The sequence below is a fragment of the Chrysoperla carnea genome, chromosome 2 (genome assembly GCF_905475395.1).
Source record: "Chrysoperla carnea chromosome 2, inChrCarn1.1, whole genome shotgun sequence".
Taxonomy (NCBI): domain Eukaryota; kingdom Metazoa; phylum Arthropoda; class Insecta; order Neuroptera; family Chrysopidae; genus Chrysoperla; species Chrysoperla carnea.
This window is the reverse complement of record NC_058338.1, coordinates 32,249,892-32,274,622: the sequence shown is the minus strand read 5'-3', so window position 1 is coordinate 32,274,622 and position 24,731 is coordinate 32,249,892. Positions and strand designations below refer to the sequence as shown.

Genomic DNA, 24,731 nt, shown 5'->3' with positions numbered 1-24,731 from the left:
TGCTTGGAGCGCCTTACAATATTTGCGGAAATTACAATTAAGTTTATTTTTCACGTTTTGAAAAGTGTGCTTAACGTGCTGTGTTTTTTTTGGAGCATCTACTTCACCGGCCTGTCATTCGACGAATTTTTAGTTTTGGCTTAATAAAAAACGACTAAAGGCCTCAAAAAAAGACTAAAGACGTAAAGAGAAGACCTCATGATTTTAACATTGAAAATTGAATAATAATTAAAATTATATTGTATTTCCACACGTAAATCCACACGTTGACAGTGAATTTTAATCCTTTATAATTATTTATTAATATAATTAATAAATTTTGAAACCATTTTTAATTAAATTAATTTTTTGAAACTGTATTTAATAAAAGAGGAATATTTTTGTTCAATAGAAAAAATTTTACAATAAAAGTAGAAAATAAATAGTTTATTTAATAATTTTTTTTACATAATATTTACAAAAACAATATAAATCATTTTGTAAATAGAACAAAAGTTTTATTACATTGAGCAAATATGGCACAGAATATATTACATATAATTGTAATTATTATATTCTGAAAGAAAATTTGGTGACTAAAACATAATAAATCCTATTCAATTTAGGATTTTTTAAATATTAATTTAATAATAAATTGTTAAACTTCTACGTATTAATCAGGAACGTATAGAAAAATCTATTCCAAAACGGACTTAAAAAAAAAATTTTTGAATATATAATACGAACCAGTATCAAACAAAAATGGGCCTAATTTATTTAGTTCATTTCCGAGCAAATTAGCTCGTTGGTCATTTATTCTTGAAATGATTTAACTTTTTAACTTAAATAATTAAGTTGCATAAATTGTTAGTAGGGTAGAGATTTTACCATTTATGATAAATTGTTCTATTTGCGGTAACTTTCGTTGGGGGAAAATTTTTTAGGCTAATCATAATTAAGCCACGCAATACTTGCGAAAGGTTTTGTAATCAATAACATAAAAGAATATGCTAAAGAACATCCAATCCATCAGCACATTTAAAGAATATGAATTTATTGTAAGTTCCTCAAATGGTGGGAGCGCAGAGCATAATGCATTTTATATATTTGCTAAATGGGGATGTTGATTTAATTTGTTTTATCACTTCAGATGAAGAATTCTCACTTCACGAATAGAAAAGTGAAGTTAGTTTTTGAACGTTTAAAACTCCTAACCAAATAAAGATAAAAATATCGACTAGTGACGCCATTGCACGGTATGGCCATAGAGATTACTTATAAAATTGTATTCTTCAAAAAAATAAAGATAAATATAAATTCTTCTTTTTTTATAAATTTGAATTTTACTTTGAAATTTGGTTATCGTATCAAGTCTACTTTTACAATTTAAACTTTTAGTAAAAACATTACTAATATAATTGGAAGTGTTTCCATCTGGTTATTTTCCAAGACACTTTGGGGGACGGTTTTTCTAGCAGACAAATAAGAATAAAAAGTGCACTTTGTGAGGACACTAAAATTTAATAATAAGTATGATTATGCACATTTATGAGCTGCATACAATCTTTTTATCCAAATATATTTCTTTTGAGTATAAAATACATTTGAGGACAAATGAGATTACATTAAACTCTATGAAAATTTCGTTAAATGCCTTGTTAGGTTTTAATAAAGATAACTGATAATTTTTGGAACGAAGTTCCATAACGCGGTTTGTTATGATACGTATCAAAATGAGATATGCTTCGTGTGTGTGTGTGTGTGTGCCACGGCAACCACCACATATCCATGGCAACCACGATATGTTATCCTACTTTGTTTTATTTTTATTTATTATAGTACACGAATTTTGCATGTTTTTACTATTTATATCCAAAACTATTTATGGATACACATGCAAAACTAGTTTTGGATGTAAATAGTACAAAAATGGAAAAATTCTTGTTTCTATAGTTCTTTACCACTTCCTAAGGATCTTCATTCCTAACGGGGGTCCCACGCCACAATCTTTTTTTGATACTGGAAGTATGTCTACCTAGTGTGTAGTGATTGCCTGATTATTTTTTATCAATTAAAAGTTAATTTTGTAAATAATTTTTTTGATGAAAAATGAAATTTTTTACTAAAAATATTATTTAGACTCTTAAATCGTAAATTTGTCAATGAACCATTCGCTTAAACAATTACAGGATTTATTTATTATAAAAAACTAAATGATTAAAGATGAAAACATTTCTACAGTGGAAAATTTAGAAGACAATACACGATTTTTGGAAATGGTTTTCATAACACTATGAATATGAAATGTCTTCCCGACAAAAATACTTCTACAAATCCACCGCTGCCATTTTATTAAATCCCTGAAGATAAACAATGTGAGAGAAATCTATAATAATAATTTAATTTAATTTAAGGCTCATGTAATGAGTTTAATAAATAATGACAATGTTATTGATTATGAAAAATTCAGCATTTGAAAATTAAAAAAAAAAAAACGTAATTTGGTAGATGCCATATCCAATTGCGAAGCTTGATAAACAGCTATCACGTATCACAAAGTATTTTCTGAATGATATGGTTTTCAATTTTAATTTTTAAAATTTAAATAATAATTTTAGAAATAATACATGCTCGAGTAACAGAAAATATAGGATTCTTAATTCATTTGAGCATGCATTTGATCTATATTTCAATGTAAAAATTTGACTTTTAAAACATTGTTACTTGAAGTTTTGCAAAAATTTATGGAATCTAATTCAATAAAGCAGGAAATGCCGATCACATTTAATTTAAATTGTAAAATTCCACATTATGTTAAACTTCACCTTCAACTTATGCTATTTATATCTTGCCCATGCCAGTTACTTGAAATTTTAATAGACAATATATTGATTCTAAATAAGATTAATTAATGATCTTTAACGAGTAACATACTTATAGGTGAATAGTAGATTATCGGATCAGATTATAGGTTTTTTAATATATATTTTTTCTTATATTGATCAGTTTAAACAACTTGACGCATATATGGTTTTTGGTAACAAATTTACGATTCAATAGTGACATTAAATACACTTTAAGTATAATTAAAATAATAAATTTCCCGTAAAATCACAATAAAATTGATGTACTACTCTTTCGTTTTCTAACTACACCGTATTTCGTATTCTAACTTGGACCAGTTGAATTATATATGACTTAATATTCCAAGAATAAATCGTTACATTTTCCATTTAAATGTAAGACGTAAGTATTCGTATTAATTTGAAAAATTATAGGATAGAAGTATTGTTTTTTTGGTTCATCAACACCACGTAACTAAATTTAATGATTCTTGTTTTGCTGCGCTTCCTTACTTTCTCACTTCAATCATATGCTGAAATTTATTACGTAGTATCAAGGATCCATCCATCACATATTGTAGTCTACATCTAACAACCTTCTTGAGTGTGCAAAACCATTGTTTGATGACCTTTTTGTATTTTTGACCCCTTTTTGTAATTGAACTACAATTTGTTGTTTTAATTTTTATCCAATAATTCTTCCAATTTCGTTACTAAATTCTTTACGGTAGTCACTAATGCTGTATCTACTTTGCTGGAATCGGAAAGAAAAAAAATTATTTGTAAAAAACTTGAATTAAAACGTGAAACGAATGTAGTAGCGGCAAAATGTATTTTTATTGGAAGAGAACAAATAACTGTTAAAAGCTACAAAAATAAGCTCTTCAAATTCAAACATTTCCTTAAATTTGTGATTTTCTTCCAGTACGATTACAGTATTGCAATCATTGTAAAAATCAAAGAATTGATTTCAACAGCGTATACTAAAATGGGCTCTATACAAAAATTTCCTTGAGAACCTATTTTATTGAAAATGAAGAGACTTGCTCAAATCAAATATATTGGAAGGTGAGAAAGCAATCAATAACGCATAGACTTATATTTATATGTTAACACGGCTGTAAGGCTACAGCAACTGAAAAACGGCTTTAGAAAAATATATTTTGTACTGAAATAATTAATGAAGCTCTGATATTTTGATAGAGATTCGTCTTTCATCCTTTATCATCATCCTTTTGTTTCTTGAAGATACTAATTTTTAGATAATTTTTCATAACAGTTCGATGCTAAATATTACTATTTTGTTTTTGGAAAAGAAGTTATTGAAAGTTAACAATCATGCTTAATCTTAAGGATATTAAAATTTTGAATTTTAAAAAGCTTTTGAAGTAGTCAATTAATCCTAAATTCCTGAATGTGGACTACATTCGAACTTTCAACTTTGAAATCTTGCGAAGATATTAAAAGATTTATCGTTATGTTTTTGATTAATCAACTAATTCAGGACCAAGTTATTGGCCTATACTGTTTATTTGAGGAAGTATTTAGCCTTTCTAAGGTGTCTCAAATTTTGTAGAGTAATACAAGAGCATAGTCTTTTAGTTTTTAAAATTAATTCAAAAATTTGAGTCTAGGTTTCGATTTTGGTACCAGTTTTATTCCTTTAATTTTATAATTATTTCCATGTCTTTGTCAATGTGTGATAAAGTACTTTTTCTTAAGCTATTTGTGAAAAATATTCAGTTATCACTCCTCAGATTCGGAATGTTTGTAATTCTAAGTTCATGAGACCTATTAAAACAAAATCCGTGGCTATTGAAACCTAAGAATGGTACAACTTTGCCTTTCAAAAAAGAAGGCATTCTTTTTACATTAATATAATAAAAATTTTTACATTCAATGCATCTTTAATTTCAACTTGGAATAATCGGATTAAACCGCGTAAATTTCTCCTTAAGATTCCAAAAAAATCTTCACGTGTTATTCTATATGGTGCCATTGTTGTTGTGGCATTTGGATCTGAACTTGGTGTCGTCGTTGTTGTCACCTAAAAATAAAGAAGTTCATTTTAAACGAATATAAATTAAGCAAAACAAAATACAGTTACCCTCAAAGTGCTTTCAAACTTGTTATGTGTGTATTTTTTATTGCAAAAAAACTACTAACGACTACTTAAATCATGGCAGGCCCGAGGAAATTTTTTTTTCAAAAACCGTTGAAACTGTCTTAAAAAACTCTTTAATATGAGCCACCTGATTCCCTGTTCCAATAAAAAAAAACTAACTTTATTTCCTCCTATGTCACCTAAGGGTATGGTGTGAGCGATATTATCGTAAAAATATCCGTATTATATAGTCCACTTGAATTCATAAAAGTATCAGATGACTCACTCTGCGGGTTGTAATGTTAGGCCTATGTTTTGGACAATTCGCCGAAGCAAGTTTGCTTGTTCTTAACATTTTTACACATGAGGTATTGTAATTGATATTAGATAGATAAACTTGTTTAAAAATTCTGTGTAATTCGTTACAGGATGATAACCCGTTAATAAATCAAATTTCGTAGAAAATATTGAAAGAAAATAATGATCAAAGCGCTGATCGCCTGGAAGTTATCGAAAGAGGATTAAATGATATGCCTCTTTTCAGCAGTATAAAAAAAAACTATTATTTATAAAAAAATTAACCTTCAAATACTTTTAATTCTGTTGTGATAAAGCTTCGGCTATCGGTTACGAAAGTTGATCTTTTAACGGGTCGCTATACTATAACAGATGAACCGAATAATTTGTCAGTGTCTGAACATCTATATATTATGGTGACCAGTAACTGCAGTTTTTTTTTTAATTGCAAAAGCTAATTAAAAATCAATACCAATATCAATTACTGGTATAAATACTGAACTGAAGCTTGTGTAATGAAGCATAACTCAAAAAATACAATTATTATTATTCCAGCTCTAATGCGTTTTTGATATCGTATAAAATACGCCTATTTACAAAAAAAATTGGTGAATATATGCAATACAAATTACAGTTATGTTGTATAAAAATACTGAACAAATTGAAATTGACTGTGGAGGTTTATAAAATTAATTACTAAATTGAATCTTACTCACCTCATTTGGATCAATAAAATTACTACGAATTATTTTGGATATTTGTCTATAAGCACTAGTTGTTTCATTTACTTGCTGAAAATTATTTAAAAAAAAAAATTAATTTTTTATAAAAACTTAAAAAAAGAAATAAAATTTAAATTAATATACCTGATAAAATAATTGACCTATCATGCCAAAAAATCCTGGTTGTTGAGCTTTCTTTTTGTAAAATAACAACCTTTTTGACCTTTGTAATTCCTGATTTTTATCATTACTAATCTGAAAAAATAAATTTAATATGAATCATACAATTTTTTTTTTTTTTTTTTTTTTGGGTAAATTATTCACTAAACAAATCATCTGATTTGAAAGATAGTCCAACAATGTTTTTATTCTTCATACGCGGATAAGCAAAAATTCATGGAAAGTGACCCCGTAATTGCTTACTTCTCCTAAAGGCAGAGCCTCAAATTTCAGGTTCAGGTGTATTTAATAATATTTAGAAATAATCTGCAATTATTCGTTTACTAGAGAATTAGAAATAATATTGTGATCTAATAATTCACAATTGATAGTTAAATTGAAAGTCTTCAAAGATAATGCTGAAGCACGTGAAGGCTTAATGTTTGGTTCAATCTCTGATGTATCCTTTATGGTTCTGTCGTAAACGAAAGCATGCCAGAAGAAACTTGGCTCACGGCTTTGCTGAGTGCTCCACCTTGTTGAAGTGGCAGATAAATGGAAAGAGCTAGTTTACAAGGCAGGAGCAAGTTTATAAGATTATTCTTTTTACTACCAAGAGATTTGTTCTGTACTGTAGTGAATATTTGATGAAAATAAAAATTACATTTCAATAGAAACATTATATAAAGAAAGTAATTGAAGCTTACTGTAGGTTTTCGATCGTTATTTACACTTCGATAATGATTGTTATTACTATAGGTGTCATCTTGACTTTGTAACGCCACTGCAATGCATAATGTGACAATAAAAAGGATCGAGCATCGTCCTGCAAATGTTCTTAACATGATCTGAAACAAAAAAACGAATCGAATTAGATAAATATATAAAACAATATAAAACCAATGTTTACTATAAAGTTCTTTTTCTAATTATTTTTAAAAATCTTTAAATTAACTTCGTTCCATAGCATAAAAACTTGAGATTTATGAGAATCTGAAATATAAGTGATGTTATGCAAATCCGATGATATAAGCGTTATTTGCCTGTAATGTCAGTTTGTTATCACATTTGATGTAAATAATCTAAAATGTGGAATTTCTAATAAAATTAATAACTGCACTTCATTAACTTTTAGTCAATCGAAAAATGTATCCTTTTTATAAACCTTTTTATAGGATATCCAGATGATTTAAATTGGTAAAATGGGTAAGAAGTAAAAGATTTTGAACTTTTGTGAGAGGTACTCAAAATCTTTAGTAAATTTTAGCCTAAGAAATAATTCAAATAATATATTGCCTACCAATAAAAGAAATTCAAAAGTGTTATTAGACGACTGTCTTCTAAAAAGCTTCTATTAGAACTTTTCTATTGAGAAAATCTATTCGAGTATCCTCAGGAGACTAGCCTTTAAATAGTGTCCTAAATCGGTACCTATTCTATACTTTAAATATAGAATTTTTGGGAACATTTTTTTGATTGAATTTTAATATTGATTTTGATGCATTTTTTACGCAGAAAAAAATGTTTATCAATTGAAAAATTAAATATCTGGGTTTTTTCGATTTTATTGAACTCTGCTGAAAACGTGAACAATTAAAAAAGTGGAAAAATATTCTTTTATTAGTCACATAATTAATGAATATGTCGGTAGTGCCTGTATACATTTAAACGTATGCGTATATTTCAATATTAACACAAATGCAAGGTGCGTCTAAAAATTTCTCACTCATAATAAGACCTGGGTATCTACTTTTGAATAGTATCTAGTAAATATTTAATTTACAATTTTTATTTCTTTTTTTTTTTTATTACAAACCACGCCTGTGATAAGTTAACGATATATTTTTAAAAAAATCATGCATATTAAGAGAAAATTTTTAATTATAATAATTTATAATTCAAATGAAACAGCATCCATTTTTAAATATGGATATGAAAAATAAATAGTTAATTAAATAATTTTAACTAATTTATTCAAAGTGTATAATAAACTATTTTATATTTTATAAACTACAGTATGGCCCATCATTACGATATAGTTACTACTAAAACTTTACTTAAGATAATAGTATAAAAAACTTGTTCAATATAGGTTATAGGGACTTGATTTCATAAACGTCTCACGTATGTACTTATCCAATGAAAAAAATATCGATTTTCCTTATTATGGGTCCAAACGGAACCATAATAATTTCCATTATATAGCACACTAGTTATAAAATTAAAAAATATACTTTTATAACCACAGTGTTATGGAATGTAAAAACTGGACAAGTTGATAATTTATTAGTGGTATGTATTCAAATATTTCAATAAACTTGTTATTATTTTGAGTAAAGACCAAAATAATGAAAAAATTAAAATGTGAATTTTGTAATGAAAATCAGTATAAGGGATACAAAAATACTCTAAGCTTTTAACTTTTTCGAATAGTATTTTTTCGATATCTCTAATCATCTCTGACTCTTGGCAAAATATGAATAATCGATCCTATTTGTAAATTTATAGTAGGCTGAGTTTAAAATTTTGATATAAAAAATCTGATCCATCACCCTGTATGTCTGTGTAAAATTTCAAATCGTTATATCTATAAATAAGGAAAATATGAGGGTGTATTCATCTTAAATGTGACACTCTGTATATTGAATACAAAAATTATTATTTATAACTTTTTCTTAAAGTTGATTTTATAATACCTACATAATTTTTGTATATCATGATTCAATGAGAAAATTCCGGTGGTGATATATTTTAAATTGCGTAACATGTATGCATATATGAAGGTATATTATTAATTACGACGAGTCATAATTTTTACAGTCAGTCGAGTCGGTTGGTTATTTTTTATTCTTAATCATTTTCCCTGTAGGCTTTTTGGTTGCCAACAACTTTCCCTTCTTAAAACATTTATGTAAATATTTTAAAATATTTATTTATCATAAATAATTATTTATATTACATGTTTTATGTGTACACATTGGTTATAGATAATAGTTATGCAACTATTTAAGAGTAAAAATGAATAAACTGATTCAAATAAGTACATATTATTACACTTTTAAGATATGTAGCTACCGGATATCCTTACTCTATTTGATTCAAATATGTAATATACTATTTAGCCACGGATTACGGATATCATGACTCAAACTGTTTTTTCTGTGATGCGCTTTATAGGTCAGACACCGCGTTCAAAGACCTTCATGTATAAAAAAACCTAACATTTTGAATTATAGTAAGTACCGCGAATGTAAGTAGCTGAATTAAAAGGTAGAAAATAATTTCTTTAAATTCAAAAAAATCATTTTGTTATATATTATTGTAAATATTTTATAGACAGTTATTGGTTAAAGTAAAGACGATATAAAATATCTTAAAAAGCATCCCACGCTTTTTTACGATAAAATGATTTTTTTGAATTAGTTTAGCGAGTATATTTTTAAGCGAAACAAACTTGGGACTTAACTTAATAAACTATGATATATTTTATATGTACATGGTATAAAAAGTAAAGAAATAGGGAAGATCTCACGAACCAACAGAAAGCAGCCTAAAGAAATAATACATCAGATTGTAACTGCACGAAACCAATAACTAATTTATAAGTTAAATCAAGGTAAACATATAAATATTAAAATATTTTACGCATTGATGTCAAAGATAAAACTGCAATACATATTAACAATTTGTATCGTTCAATTTAAGGTCAAATCAATTATGAGACTATTAAGAAAGAATTTACTCGCCTATAGCAAAAAATAAATTTGGGTGGTATTCTATTGACGAATTAAATGATGAGAATTCAATAATATAAAAATACTAAAAAACCCGGCATATATCACACGCAATTAATTTGCATGAAATTAAAGTTAAAACTAAATAAATGAATACAAACAATTGACTGAGTTAGTTATTGAAATACCATGTATAGACAGTGTTGATTACATTACATATACATACATGTCACACACATATAACTGATATACCCATATAATACATACTATACAATTTGCGCATAATATTAATAAAAAATTTAAAGAATAGTTATTTTTTTATAAGGAACATTTTTTACATTAAAACTTTTGTTCTATCTCTAGCGATTTACAAGATGGACCCTACGGATCCAAGAACCAATTGACCTATGTTGCTCATTTACGAACTCGACCTCACTTTTTATGCCCTGAATGCGTTGTAAAAATTTCAGCTTGATATCTTTTTTCGTTTTTGAGTTATCGTGTTGATAGACGGACTTACGGAAAACCGAAAATGGACTAATTAGATGATTCTATGAACACCTGTACCAAAATTTTGTTCGTAGCATCAATATTTTTAAGCGTTACATACTTGGGACTAAACTTAATATACTATGTATATTTCATATACACATGGTGTAATAAAAAGCTATCAATATTAGACTTACAACAGCAACAAAATCAAATAACAAACTGCAGAAAAACTTTTTATTATTGTTTTGGTTTCAGGGTGTGTACTATTCGAGTATATGAAGAATTCTTTGCAGCCATTCAAGTGTAAAAAGACAAAATCAATATTCAATAAATACAAGGTGATTTAATAGGGTATTTTACAACCGAACAATACACAATCGACTTTTCAATCACTTTTCACCCGACTGCCAAGGAGTAGTTATGTTTTTTGCGCGTATTTTGTATGTATGTATGCTTATTTGTCTGCTTGAATTTTTTCAGCATCCATTACAATATTTAAATAAATGGTTCACTCTCTAGATTCTAGAATGATAAATCAATAGTTTACAATAAATTGATTTGTTGATATGTTCGATTTATTTATCTATTGAATATTATTTGATATGTGAATGTTACAAGTAAATGTAATTAATTATAATTACATTTAAAACCAGTTTAATAGAATGATGACGAACATTGATCTATTTTTGTCTATTTATTTTTATTTTTTTCATTAAAGTGAAAATTATTTTTTTATAAAAATTAATTTTAAATTTCTGTAAATTTACTTTAACTTTAAACTTTAAAGTATGTTTTTCATTCATTTAAATCTTAGTCTAAATTTTTAATGTAACATAATAATTCAGATATTGGAAATCATAAGTTTTATGAATAATATACCTTTATATTATTTTTATACCATGTATATATGAAATATACATAGTATATTATGTTTAGTCCCAAGTTTGTAACGCTTAAAAATATTGATGCTACGAAAAAAATTTTGGTATGGGTGTTCATAGAATCATCTAACTGACCCATTTTCACTTGTCTGTCTGTCTGACTGTCGAATGCCTGTCGTCTCTCTGTCGTTTGTCCGTTTTTATTAATTTGTGTAATTGAATTTTTGGCATGAAGGAGGCCTTAAGGTAGTACTATCGGTAATAGACTTTGGATTCAAAATTTAATGAAACTTGGCATAGTTGTCCATTATTATATCATAATTAACCAGTTAAATTTTTATGGGTCTTCAGAGAATTGAAAAAAAGATATTTTAAAGATATTTTAACATTGACCCTTATATGGAAAATCACAGATTTTATTTTATTTCACAAAAATTGACGTTCAGATTTTCAGTTCTCTGAAGGCCCCTAAAAATTTAACTGGTTAATTATGATATAATAATGGACAACTATGCCAAGTTTCATTAAATTCTGAATGCAAAGTCTATTACCGATAGTACTACTTTGAGAGAAAATATGTAAAGAAAACTTAACGATTGATTGTAGATATCTAAACACACATTTTTTACATTCATTCTTGGACATTATAAAAAGTGATGAAAGGACTATTTCCTCAATTTCTTCTTTGTAATTCATAATAAATATAATTTTTTTATGCAATAAATATTTTTTTTAATCTAGTCATTTAAAATAATTGATCATTTTTGCAATTGATTACCGCCATAATGATCAGTGCGTCGTACTTATTTTATTAATTTATTTCAAATTATCTGATTATTTTCGAAAGTTAATAACTGTACTTTCATAGCTTGGAATGTATGTATTTTTTATCGAATTCTAATCAAAATTTCAAGGATGTTGATAATTTATCTATAAAAAAATTAATAGGTTAAGAAAATTACCGGATAAAAAGAAATATTTGTATACTTATTCTTTGAAATAGAGATTTAGGAATGAAGAAAATTTTTATAAAAACTTTGTCGCGAACGTCACGCAACATCCATATTTACGTTTATTGCCTATGCTATATCTCATTTAGTTAACAAATTCGAATAGAAACAAGTGAAATTTACAAAATTTAAAAAACCCCGACAAATGCGATTTATTACACACAGACGCACAGACAAACACTTTAAACTTATAACACTCCTTCTGAAAACAATATCAAAGTGATGATCAGATGTGATGAAAAGGGTACCTACTTATTTAGAAAGCTATCATATTTTGGGACAAAACTTTGGAAGTATTTTAATTGAAATTGAAATATTTGAGTTGACAGGTTTGTTTGACCATTCATTTCCATAGTAATTATTTATATGTCATGCCTTTTCTAAACTGAACCGATTTTGAAGATCATCGCCAATTTGTTAGATTTTTCGGGTACGGAAACCTAAGCTTGCACTTGAAACATAGCTAAAAACAATCTCCGTTAAATTACCTTTCAAACGAAACTAAAAAAATTAAAATCTATTAATTCGTTCAGGGGCTACGATGCCACAGACAGACAAACACACAGACACATACACATAGCGGTCAAACTCCCCTTTTTTTAGTTCGGGGGTTAAAAATAGTGCATGGTTTTGGATAGGGGATCAAGAAAATTGTATTTTGACTTACTTTCACCATTATTTTTGCTGTGAGATATAAATTTCGCATAACTAGCAGGATATTTTATCCTGCAAATAGATACTTTCTTCCCATTCATAGTATTTATTTTTTTGAAATGAAATAAAATGAAATATTCGTGTATAGTATATTCGAGTGTGTAGCCCCGGTCCAGCTTCCGTTGAGAAAAAACTGCTTTACCGACCTAGATTGGTCATAAAAGATACGCTCTAGCTTTTAAATCTTACGTACAAAAGCTGCACATAATCCTACCATTTGTAAAATAACCTACCATTTTTAAAATAAGATTTAAATAATAAACAAACTTTTGATAACAAAGTTAAAAAAATTTAAACATTAAAATCCAATTATTTTACTTAAATTTTTTAACACTCACATATAAAAGAAGTTGAATGTACTAAAAATCTAAACAACCCGCTGCCATAAATAATTTTTGATATTTAAAAAATATAATTGGATTCTGTTGTCTCCATTATCATTGTAATAACTACATAGATAGGTATATACTTTCCATTATTTTTATAAAATATTTATTTTTTTGTTTATTTATTTAATTTTTTTTTATTAAGTATTTATAACTTAATACGTTGACTTTATTATATTTATAACCTTTTTATTTATAAATTTTTATAATACCATCAATTACAATTAGAAATAAATAAACATACAATCACACTTCCTGAATTTTTATTTTATTAAGTAAATATCATCTTCATTCAATTCTCTATCCAATAAATCACCAATATATGTATTATGGGGTGTCTCAGAAGTATGTATATAATTAAATCAATCTTCAGAATGTTAAAATATCGAAAAATTTTTAACATTAAGGCTATTGAGAACATAACAATGTATAACATATAATCCCAGGTAATTAATTGTAGAGAGCTTTACTTTGTGGAACAATATAATTAGGATTTTGAAGAAATAAAACCAGTCACATTTGAGCGTTATGCGGTATGTTAAGATTGTTCTTGACAAACTTCATCACATTTGGTCAGTTACTTTTTGAATAACAGATATACAAAGATAGGGCTGTTGGACTATGAGGGCTCGCCTTTTTTATTTATCCTGAGTCCTGAGAAATCTTGACAGTTTTTTTTGTTGACAGGTTTGCCAACTTGAGCAAAAGTTAGTGTTTTGTGGTCAGTACACAAAAAGGGCAATAATGTATGATTTGTTTTGGGCAATGTCATTAAATAACAAGTGAAAACAAACAATTGACTGAGTTAATTGTTGAAATACCATGTATAGACAGTGTTGATGAAGCAATCGTTTGTTTTTGACGCCACGTTAATAAAAAAAGATATTCACTTTTAAATAGCTACACACACAATGATATTCCCATATTAATGCATACTATAAAATTTGCACCTAATAAGCGCCCTCGTGGGTAAACAGTGATGTTTACAAAAAAAATTTTCAAACAAAAGTTGTTTATTTTTTTATAAAGAACATTTTTTACATTTAAACTTTTGTTCTATCTCTAACGATTTACAAGATGGGTCCCACGGACCTAAAACCCAATTGACCCATATTGCTCATTTACGAACTTGACCTCAGTTTTTAGGTCCTGAGTACGCTAAAAAAATTTCATCTTCATATCTCTTTTCGTTTTTGAGTTATCGTGTCCACAGACGGACGGACGGACAACCGGAAATGGACTAATTAGTTGATTCTATGAACACCTATACCAAAATTTTTTTCGCAGCATGAATATTTTTAGGCGTTTCAAACTTTGGACTAAACTTAATATACTATGTCAGATTATATCAAATATCAGAAGTGTTTGCTTTAATGTTTGCTATAATGAGAGTAACCTAATTTGTAAAGATTATAATATGATAAAATCTTTTATAATAACTAATCTTTTATAAAGTTGTATAATTAATTAATAACAAACAAGATTTGTAAATTAGAAATCATCTCATTGTTTTTGTTAATAACAAACATTTTAAATTATTAATAATTTATTGATAATTAGGTATGTTTATCGATTTCTTTATTATGTAATTAGGTTACACCGTATATTACGTCAGCTAATTTAAATTTTTTATCTCGATTGAATAGGTTAAATAAACAGATAGAGATTGTCTTGAATTTCATTTAAAATAGACTATTAAAATTGTATATCCTAAAAAAATTGTTCTAAGCAAAATTATTAGAGACATTGACACAAAATTTGCATTGTACCACTGTACCAATTATGTAAGAGTATATTTATATAGTTTTTTTAAGAAAAAATGGTCAGATCTGTTAAAATGTAGGTGTTTATTAAAGGAAGTCCGTTGTTTTACTTATAATATCCATTACTATGTCTCTAAGCCAAATTGATTAATTATTGAATAATAAGTAATACTCCTATCTAATTCAATTTAACTATCCGGTCATTAATTTAACATATTAAAAATTTTACGGAAAAAATAACTGTGTAATTATATCCGATACAAAATTAAAGCAAATACCATTCCGCTCAGTTAGATAATTTCCTTATATTTTCCTTGGCTGTTACGTCCTCAAGTATTCATTTTGAGTATTCTTAGTCCCCTTGGATACAAATAAATGAAATTAAATCACATATAGTCCTCGGCCTAGAAGCTTCTTTTCCTAGTAGCATGAAAGTTTTGCTTGTATTTGGATGATTTTTAAATGAGACATCTATGGAATATAATTTTCATGAACGTTCTTATGATACTAAAAATGTATATCGCCATTTTCCAAGTTGAACGGTCTCGTGTTTGGTAACTCCTGACACTAAGAAGAATCCTGTAACACCTCATTTATTATATAAATTGGTGATGTAATTTCAGAGAATATCGACTTCATTTCAACAACATTTTATTTTTTTTGGAAATATTAATATTCGTGTATATAAGGACACGAATCCAACGGCGCCCAATCTTATAAACCGTAAGAGAGAAAACAAAATTTTAAATAAAAAAAAAAAAAAACGTTTCTTATATAAAAATAACAAACCGTAGGGTGGGTCTGGTGCGATTCACCAACGATCAATGAGATCAACGAAATCGATATCATTTTTTGTTCGCACGATATCGATAAGGAACACACACACGTACATACACATACTTCTCCAAATTGTTGTTAATGCCTTATCCTGACCATGAAACGCAAAAATGTTGGACATTTCGATTTGAAAAATCAAACCTATTATAATAACTTATGCTAGGAAATTAAAAACTTTTGTTGGAAACATTTTTTCATATTTTATATCTTTGTTTTCCCGCGAGGATTCAAATTAGTGCAAAACTTTACCATTTTTTCAAAAACTATAAAAGATACAGAGTTGAAAATTTGTCAGTAGCTCAAAATAGTAAGTCTATGAATTTTATATTAAATCCATCTGATAATGTTAACGGTGTCAAAGGGGCAAATTATTTTTGAAGAAAATAGTTACCATTTTATATACATGAATTTATTTTTTTAAAGTTATATTCTTTATACTAAAAAATACAAGCACTGACATATTCAACTTTTGTCTATATAGGATATTTCAACAATTAACTCAATTAATTGTTTATTTTCACTTGTTTTGTTTAGATTTAATAAAGATACTTAATTCATATATAATTATTTCCATATTAATATCTACTTGCAAGAAAATTATTAAACATATCGGAAGTGTTCTCTTACTGTGGTGGTATTTAAAAAATCACAAATACCTTACACAAATTATTTTTTATTCAGAAGTAAGTATTTTTTGCTAATATTTTTTTCATGATGTTATTTAAGCTAGTTAAATGTAATTATTAGATAGGTTCTTACTTATTTTTATTATACAAGTGTCTAAATGTATTATATCAGTTTCCGCTTCTTGAAAAGAGTGTTAATTACTTCTTATAATATGTATGTACATACTTAGTTTACCTATAATTATATGTCTATTAAATATATAAATTTATGTTTTTTAAATATCTTTAAAAATTATAAATAATTTTTAATATAAAGAATGATCAAATTTCAGTTTTTCAAGTTTGTAACACTGTAAAATAAAAATGCTGTGAAAAATTTTACGATATGAATCATTTAACTTACGCACAAAAACGCTCAACACTCATATTGTTCACTTGTTTGACAGAAATAGCAATTCTGTGAGACTTTAACGAGAACATTATGTCCACGGACTCCGCAATATAAGATAGTAAAATGGCTTTCGTTTGAACTTTTTCTAACCCACTCTTAAATGTTTTTTTGGATCATTCTGATCAAAAGCTCTCACAACCACAAAAATTTTTAACAAGTAGTTTTCGAGCCACAACCGATTAAGGCTACGAATATTTTTAATTTCTGAGAGGAAGTTAATGTAATGGGGCCGATTTTGAAAATCTCCATTTTTACATATTTCCGCGGTTTCAAGGCCGCAATATCCGATTCAAACTTTTTCAATGCCATGTCTGTCTGGGTGTGTGTACGTATGTGCGTCTATTCGTTCCTTTGTGCGGATTCTTTCGCCTCGATTATCTCGCGAACTAGTAATGATATTAACAGTCTCTGTCATATTAGACGCGTAATCACGTATTTAAGAGCTGAAAGAGTTTTCAGCAGAATTAGTTGAACCGATTTTAATGGTGATAAAAAACTGGAAAAAACTGAATAAACAAAATCTGAAAAGTGGATAAAACACATCATTTATTATCGATAAAATGATCGTTCCAGTATAAGCTGCACGACTTGTTCGAAGAATAATCTATGAAGGCCGACAACACCATTTTTTAATGTTTTTTTTCCCTCTGGGAAGTTAGTCGTGTGGACTACAAGGGTCGCACTCACACGACTTCAGTACCACACCAACTGTGTACTGCCAATTTATACATTTTTAGATATATGACTAGGAAAATGGTTTTCTGTTCTGATTTACTAGTTAAATCGAGAACACCCGATTTTAATGATACAGATGTCTGTCAAATTGATTAAAAATACAACATATTTTCCACTTGAATTGGAATGCCGGCTTCAGTTTTGTTCACAAAACATTAAAAATACGTATAATTTTCTTCCTCACCGATTTGTAAGGAAAATATTATGAGAACATATTTTCACATAATCTAATAAAGCTTTTTTCGAAAGTTTTTCGAAGGTTGACCCAGAGATGCATAATGTTCATTTTGTGTTTTATATAATACACAAAACAAAAAAAACTTCAAATTTATTAATCGAACAGACATGGATATTAAAACACATCTATTAACAAATTCAAAGTGATATTTTATTAATATCTAAATTCTATAAATGGCGATGCTTAATTAGTAAAATCACTTTCATTATTATTAAAAAAAAATTATTTTATTATAACATTAAATGAATGACAACGTGAAAACATGTCTAGTTAAGGTTTATTTAAAATTATCAATTTATCATATTGTTATAATAATAATAAATTGTTATTACATATATGAAAAACGTTAATTAGATTTGTATTTTTTTTTTTTTTTTTGTGTTGTTAAAAGAACTGTTAAAATAGTTAGATTAGCTGATTGGGTGTAATACATTTTTATAATTAGATAATAGACTTATTTTTTAAGTGTTAATTATGTAGTGTTAATTTTTTTTTTAAATTAATAACTATAACTTTATGTAATAGCTGACTAATTTGGTTTGTTTGCTAAATGAATTTTTGTTCTTTACATTTTTGTGAGATAGTAATTTTTATCCCACTGGATTTTTAACCGACTTCAAACAAAAAAGAAGGAGGTTATCAATTCGACTGAATTTTTTTTTATGGGTGTTACCTCAGAACTTTCAACTGGGTTAATCGATTTTGATGATTCTTTATCTGTTTGAAAACTGGTGATTCCCGTATGGTCCCATTTCATTTTGGTCCAGTTCTGACAACAGCATTCATGAGAAATGCACTCGATTTTAGTCCTTTTTGGGTCAAAATTACCTTATAAACTGAGTTTTATCGAAATTGGAGATATAAAAATTTTTTCGATTTTTTACAATTTTTTTAAGGGGTACCCCTTTGCAAAAATCGAGAAAATCGGGAAAAAAATTTTGCTCTGGAAATTGATGAAACTCGGTGGATGGGGTAATTTTGATCCAAAAAGTATAAAAATAAGGCTAATTTAATGATTGGATGCCGAATTTCTGAGATATCGCAATATTTTGATTGATTTTAGTCCGTATCTCAAAAACTATTCGACCATTCAACAAATGCACCCGATTTTTGTACTTTTTGGGTCAAAATTACCTTATAAACTGAGTTTTATCGAAATTGGAGATATAAAAATTTTTTCGAGTTTTTACAATTTTTTTAAGGGGTACCCCTTTGCAAAAATCGAGAAAATCGGGAAAAAAATTTTGCTCTGGAAATTGATGAAACTCGGTGGATGGGGTAATTTTGATCCAAAAAGTATAAAAATAAGGCTAATTTAATGATTGGATGCCGAATTTCTGAGATATCGCAATATTTTGATTGATTTTAGTCCGTATCTCAAAAACTATTCGACCATTCAACAAATGCACCCGATTTTTGTACTTTTTGGGTCAAAATTACCTTATAAACTGAGTTTTATCGAAATTGGAGATATAAAAATTTTTTCGAGTTTTTACAATTTTTTTAAGGGGTACCCCTTTGCAAAAATCGAGAAAATCGGGAAAAAAATTTTGCTCTGGAAATTGATGAAACTCGGTGGATGGGGTAATTTTGATCCAAAAAGTATAAAAATAAGGCTAATTTAATGATTGGATGCCGAATTTCTGAGATATCGCAATAATTTGATCGATTTTAGTCCGTATCTCAAAAACTATTCGACCATTCAACAAATGCACCCGATTTTTGTACTTTTTGGGTCAAACTGAGTTTTATCGAAATTGGAGATATAAAAATTTTTACGATTTCGTATAATAATTTTTTTAAGGGGTACCCCTATGCAAAAATCGAGAAAAGCGGGAAAAAAATTTTGTTCTGGAAATTGATGAAACTCGGTGGATGGGGTAATTTTGATCCAAAAAGTATAAAAATCAGGTTTATTTAATGATTGGATGCAGAGTTTTTGAGATATCGCAATATTTGGATAGATCGCATTAGGTATTTGGATAGATTTTAGTCCGTATCTCAAAAACTATTCGACCAATCAAAAAATGCACCCCATTTGAGTACTTTTTGGATCAAAATTTTCTATATACTGAGTATTAACGAAATTGGAGATAAGGCGTAGCATCAATATTTTTAAAAGTTACAAACTTGTGACTAAACTTAGTATACCTTGATATATGTTACATGGTATAATAATGACAGTACAAAAATATTATACCACATCGTGTGAACCATTAGTCTTCATTGATGCAATATAATATAATATTGATGTGCTAATATTTTAAAGTAAATAAATTATTAATATTAAAAAACCGATCCATGATAAACATCTTAAATCATTTCATAATAAAAATACTTTATTATTACCTAACAACATATTTTTATTTGATATTTTATTAGAATATCTTAATCTTTATTTATATATCAAAATATTTATAAAAAAAAAAAACCCGTTAGTTCATCTCAAAAAATTTTATGATATCATTCAAAGGCTACCCAAAACTAACGGATCATTTATATTTATTTATTTCATATTTAGTTAAAGAAATTATATAATTTTATAGTACTTTTATTTTTTTAATTGAAATAATTAATTTTTATACTCTTGATTACACACGATTTTAATTAAGATTCAGAAAAAAAAGTAAAAATTCACTTGAACAAGTGAAAACTAACAATTCACTGAGTTAATTGTTGAAATACTATGTATATTTTATATGACCCAACCCAATTGACTACCATTTACGAACTCAAACTCCCTTATTACGTCCTAAGCACGTTATTTAAATTTCAGCTTGATATCTCTTTTCGTTTTCGAGTTATCGGGCGAACGGACAGACAGACAGATGAACGGACAAGCGGAAATGAACTAATTAAGTGATTTTATGAACACCTATAAACAAATTTGTTATTATATTAATATGGTGATTTTTCAACGTGCATTTTGCTCATTACTACAACTTTTGTTGTAAAGAAACATCACTTCTAAAAGGAAAAATAACAAATAAATTGCTTTATAAAATTAATTTCTACTCTTGAAATTATAAAAGCAAAACATGCCAGTGTCCCTGCCTCTTTTTTATAACTTCCGTAATAAAGTAAGAGAAGATATCATAGGAAGTCTTATTAGTTTTATAAACTTAAATATTTATGTATGTGTGCAATTAGTAATTTACGTCGATATATGAAAGGATTCGAAAGAACATTTTTCGGAGGTTAATGCAATTTTGTATACTGGAACCTAAAAAAAAAACAACTTTCAATTTGAAAATTCCAAAAATCATGCCCCGTAAAGAAGTTTTATTACTATTGATTTATAAAATTGGGCACACTTTTTGCTCAAAAAGAATTAAAAATTACTAATAACGAAAAAAAACCAAATCGAATTTCTCGTTACCAACAAGTTAATAAACAGTTAACGTGAAAAGTTCTGAATTATTTGTGTAGGAAATGGTCTGCCCAATGACGGACAGATATATATTTGCCTTTAAGTTTTAACCAGGATTTTTTTTTATTAAATAGTTCTTAAAACTTCCACAAAAACAAAGCAGTGTTTTTATGGGAGTAAAGATATTTTCATTCTAGTTTCCTTTAAAGTCAATATAAATGAATTACTTTGAATTAACAATTTTACCATAAAAGATCAGATGTTTTTCTGAAGAAATTATATCAAAAAATGTTACTGTAGTTTTATTGGTAGTTTTATTTTATAGTATCCCAAAGCTAAGATACAGCTCTTGTTTGAAACATTTTTTCGTAAACATTGCTGTTTACCCGTGAGGGCGCAAGTTGAGAGTGAGGTTAGAAACAATATATTGGTATACAGGTATTGTATTTATTTTAAATTTATACATTACATATGTTATGTATGTGTTTGTTTATGGCATATCCACTGAAAAACTGAGAGGTAAGATACTTAACTAGTAGATAGTAGTAGATAGGGTAGTAGATAGAGTAGTAAGATACTAGATTAATTAACTTAGTCAATTGTTTGTTTTCACTTGTCTATTATAAAATATATATTTTCCAGGGTTAGCCTGTCTAAAAAATCACATCTCGTTCATACCCACCTTAATTAAGTGGTTACAACCTTCTAGCAGAGTAGCATAAATTTACCTTTTTACCTTTTTCGGTGCTGGATATAGCATACCCACTGAATATACTTGTTGATGTTACCCACTTTACTCTACTCTACGTTTTTATTCCCCACTTTACTCTATACAAAAATCCTATTTTAAATAACTTGTAAGATAATACCATTTAAAAGATACGTCATAATCGTTACATGTGTTTCTTGTAAATGGTTCATATTACATAGTCAAACCAATCATCAAACATAGGTATTATACGACGACGATTATTATTATATGCAAGAAACGTGTATTCGCCAATATTTATTGCACACGGAAAAGTGAAAGTGTTTTTATAAAATTTTTATTAACTACTATATTATCAATGGCTGTGAGTGTACCTATACAAAAATAAAATAATTTTTTATAGCATAAACCGAGAAAACCATTTCATATTTAATCGATTATTACTTATAGTCAAAAATATTTTATTGGTAATCAAATTCAGATCAAATTAATATGATCAAATAGTGATACCATGTATATGGAATATACCAAGGTATACTAAGTTTCGTCCCAAGTTTGTAACTCTTAAAAATATTGATATTATGAACAAAATTTTGGTATTGGTGTTCATAAAATAACCTAATTAGTCTTTATCTGGTAGTCTGTCTGTCTGTCGTCTGTCCGTCCTTTTTCACGATTACTCAAAAACGAAAAGAGATATCAAGCTGAAATTTTTATAGCGTGTTGAGGACAAAAAAGTGAGGTCGAGTTCGTAAATGAGCAACATAGATCGATTGGGTCTTGTAAACCGTTAGAGATAGAAGAAAAGTTTAATGTAAAAAATGTTCCTTATAAAAAAATAAATAACTTTTGCTTGAAATATTTTTTCGTAAACATTACTGGTTTACCCGTGAGAGCGCAAATTGTGCGCAAATTGTATAGTAGGTATTATATGGGTATATCACTTATATATGTGTGTGACATGTATGTATGTGTAATGTGACAGAGTAACCAACACTGTCTATACATGGTATTTCAACAATTATCTCAGTCAACTGTTTGTTTTCACTTGTTTTAATGTTAATTGTGTATCTAAATACATGATTGGTACGAAGCGATGGATAAAATCAGTCTAGAAATGCCAATTGGTTTACTTTTAACATGCATCTCTTTGAATAACATTTAGTTTTATCTAGGTCAAATTTCCGATCAACTTTCTTGAGTCAATATCAAAATCTAGATCCCAGAGTACGAATGAAATAGCCCGTTTCCAGTTTTGAAAGCTTTTACATAAACCTATTTTCAGACCGCAAATTTAGATGCATCTTGAAATGTGATACAGTTTTATGTATTTAAAGGTCAATTGAAGGTTTAATGTTGGTTCTTCTAGTTTTCTGTATAGTGTAGAAGTCACACTATATTATTTGAAAAATAGTGCTAAGGAGACCTTTTAAATTGTTATACTTAAAAAAATGGCTTTAGAAACAAATACAGATAAATTACGTTCCTAGTACAATACCCTCCCATATTATACAATAAATAAATAATTCCCACCTTATCGATTGAGACTATTTGGTATTGATTGGTAATATTTAAAAAGAACACAATTATATAAAATTATAAAACTATAAAATATTCTCAAACAACTATAATGATTTTATATATTTTCTAAACACAATTTTTATAATTATTGTAAAAATTGAACACAATTGAACAATCGATACATTTTGATTTAAGTAACTATATTTTTTATAGGGAAACAAATAAGTTAAAAGTTACAGTGAATTGAATAAAATAAAACGCGATTACGTTATAACTTTACAATCTTTTATTCTTATTAATCTTTTATTAAGATCTTTTGTTAAGACACGGACAACTACTTAAATGAATATAGTGTCAAATATATTTATTTATTTGAACTGTCATATAATTATTGTATGAACTGTTATATAATGATTTGATAATTACATTTTAAAAGTTAATCTTTAAATAATATGATTTAGTTACGTTGTGAAATTAATTTTAGTTTTTTTATGATTATTTTAAACTTTAGCAAAAGAAGTATTTGTCTGTAGTTCCGTATTTACCATAAGCGGAGGTACACGGGGCCTGTGTCCAGAGACCCTATTCTTTTCCTATTTTAGTTAGAGATAACCCGAAAAAAAAGTTTATAGGGTAAATTAGAGTGACTTGTCTATGTATATACATAAATACAGCTTAAAAAATGTTGTTGATCAAACTGATAAAAGTAAATAAAAAAGCGGTCTAAGTGCGACCCGAAAGGTCCACTCGACTAACTTCCCAGTGGAAAGGGTAAAAAAATATCATATGTTTTAATATTTATAATTTTTTTTTGTAAAATTTTTTTTTTCATTTTTCAAAAAACGGCTAGACCGATTTTGCTCGAAACCTAATCGGGTCTAAGTTATACATAATTATGCGTTAATTGAAACTGGTCACATGTCAATATCATCATCGCAAATTGAATCCGAACATACATGCATACATACATTCATGTGCACACACGGACTTCCTTTTAAAAACCATACTATTCAACTCTAAAGGCCTTGAAATGTGGAGATATGTCTAAATTTTCAATTTGCAAAATCGGACCCATTACAATAACCATCCCACCTTTAAGGCAGTATGTATTTAAGAAACATAGCAAAAGAAACAGCGGGTTTGAGTATAACAGCCTTACA

The 24,731-nt window shown here is 27.5% G+C and overlaps 1 protein-coding gene across 1 annotated transcript in view; it reads right to left on the bottom strand.

Moving 5' to 3' along the window:
- Nucleotides 1–2,931: 2,931 nt before the first annotated feature.
- Nucleotides 2,932–24,731, bottom strand: part of LOC123293652 — a 34,226-nt gene continuing 12,426 nt past the window's right edge. The window contains exons 2-6 of the mRNA XM_044874531.1: nt 6,812–6,952; nt 6,090–6,200; nt 5,940–6,014; nt 4,717–4,869; nt 2,932–3,576 (exon numbers count right to left, since the gene is read on the bottom strand). Of these exons, the coding sequence (XP_044730466.1) occupies nt 3,508–3,576; nt 4,717–4,869; nt 5,940–6,014; nt 6,090–6,200; nt 6,812–6,949 (546 nt within the window). The 5' untranslated portion in view covers nt 6,950–6,952 and the 3' untranslated portion in view covers nt 2,932–3,507. The remainder of the gene's footprint in view (nt 3,577–4,716; nt 4,870–5,939; nt 6,015–6,089; nt 6,201–6,811; nt 6,953–24,731) is intronic.